Here is a 249-nt window from a genome sequence, read left to right as displayed (position 1 = left end):
CTAGTTGGGCCTAGGCTGACCCTGGGGCTTAGCATCCTGGTGAGGCTTGTCATCGCCAGGCTTGGGCTGGGACTTCGGCTCCGGCTTCGGTTCATCGTCATGCTTAGGCTCGTCGTTAGGAGACTTCGGAGCATCACGCTTGTGGTTGTCCCCATGAGGGGCCTTAGGATCCTGAGAAGCGGAACCCCCCTCGTGGGGCTTGGGCTGAGGCTGAGACTTCGGAGCATCACGCTTGTGGTTGTCTCCATG

At 60.2% G+C, this 249-nt stretch overlaps 1 protein-coding gene across 1 annotated transcript in view; it reads right to left on the bottom strand.

Annotated features, from left to right (window-relative positions):
* ASPBRDRAFT_27841 (uncharacterized protein) overlaps nt 1–249 on the bottom strand; it is a gene marked incomplete at both ends in the record, with an annotated part of 1,146 nt that continues 897 nt past the window's right edge. The window contains one exon of the mRNA XM_067622440.1: nt 1–242. Coding sequence (XP_067482098.1) covers nt 1–242 — 242 coding nt within the window. The remainder of the gene's footprint in view (nt 243–249) is intronic.

The sequence above is a fragment of the Aspergillus brasiliensis genome (assembly GCF_001889945.1).
Source record: "Aspergillus brasiliensis CBS 101740 unplaced genomic scaffold ASPBRscaffold_3, whole genome shotgun sequence".
In the NCBI taxonomy this organism is placed as follows: Eukaryota; Fungi; Ascomycota; class Eurotiomycetes; order Eurotiales; family Aspergillaceae; genus Aspergillus; species Aspergillus brasiliensis.
This window is presented reverse-complemented; position numbering and strand designations above follow the sequence as displayed.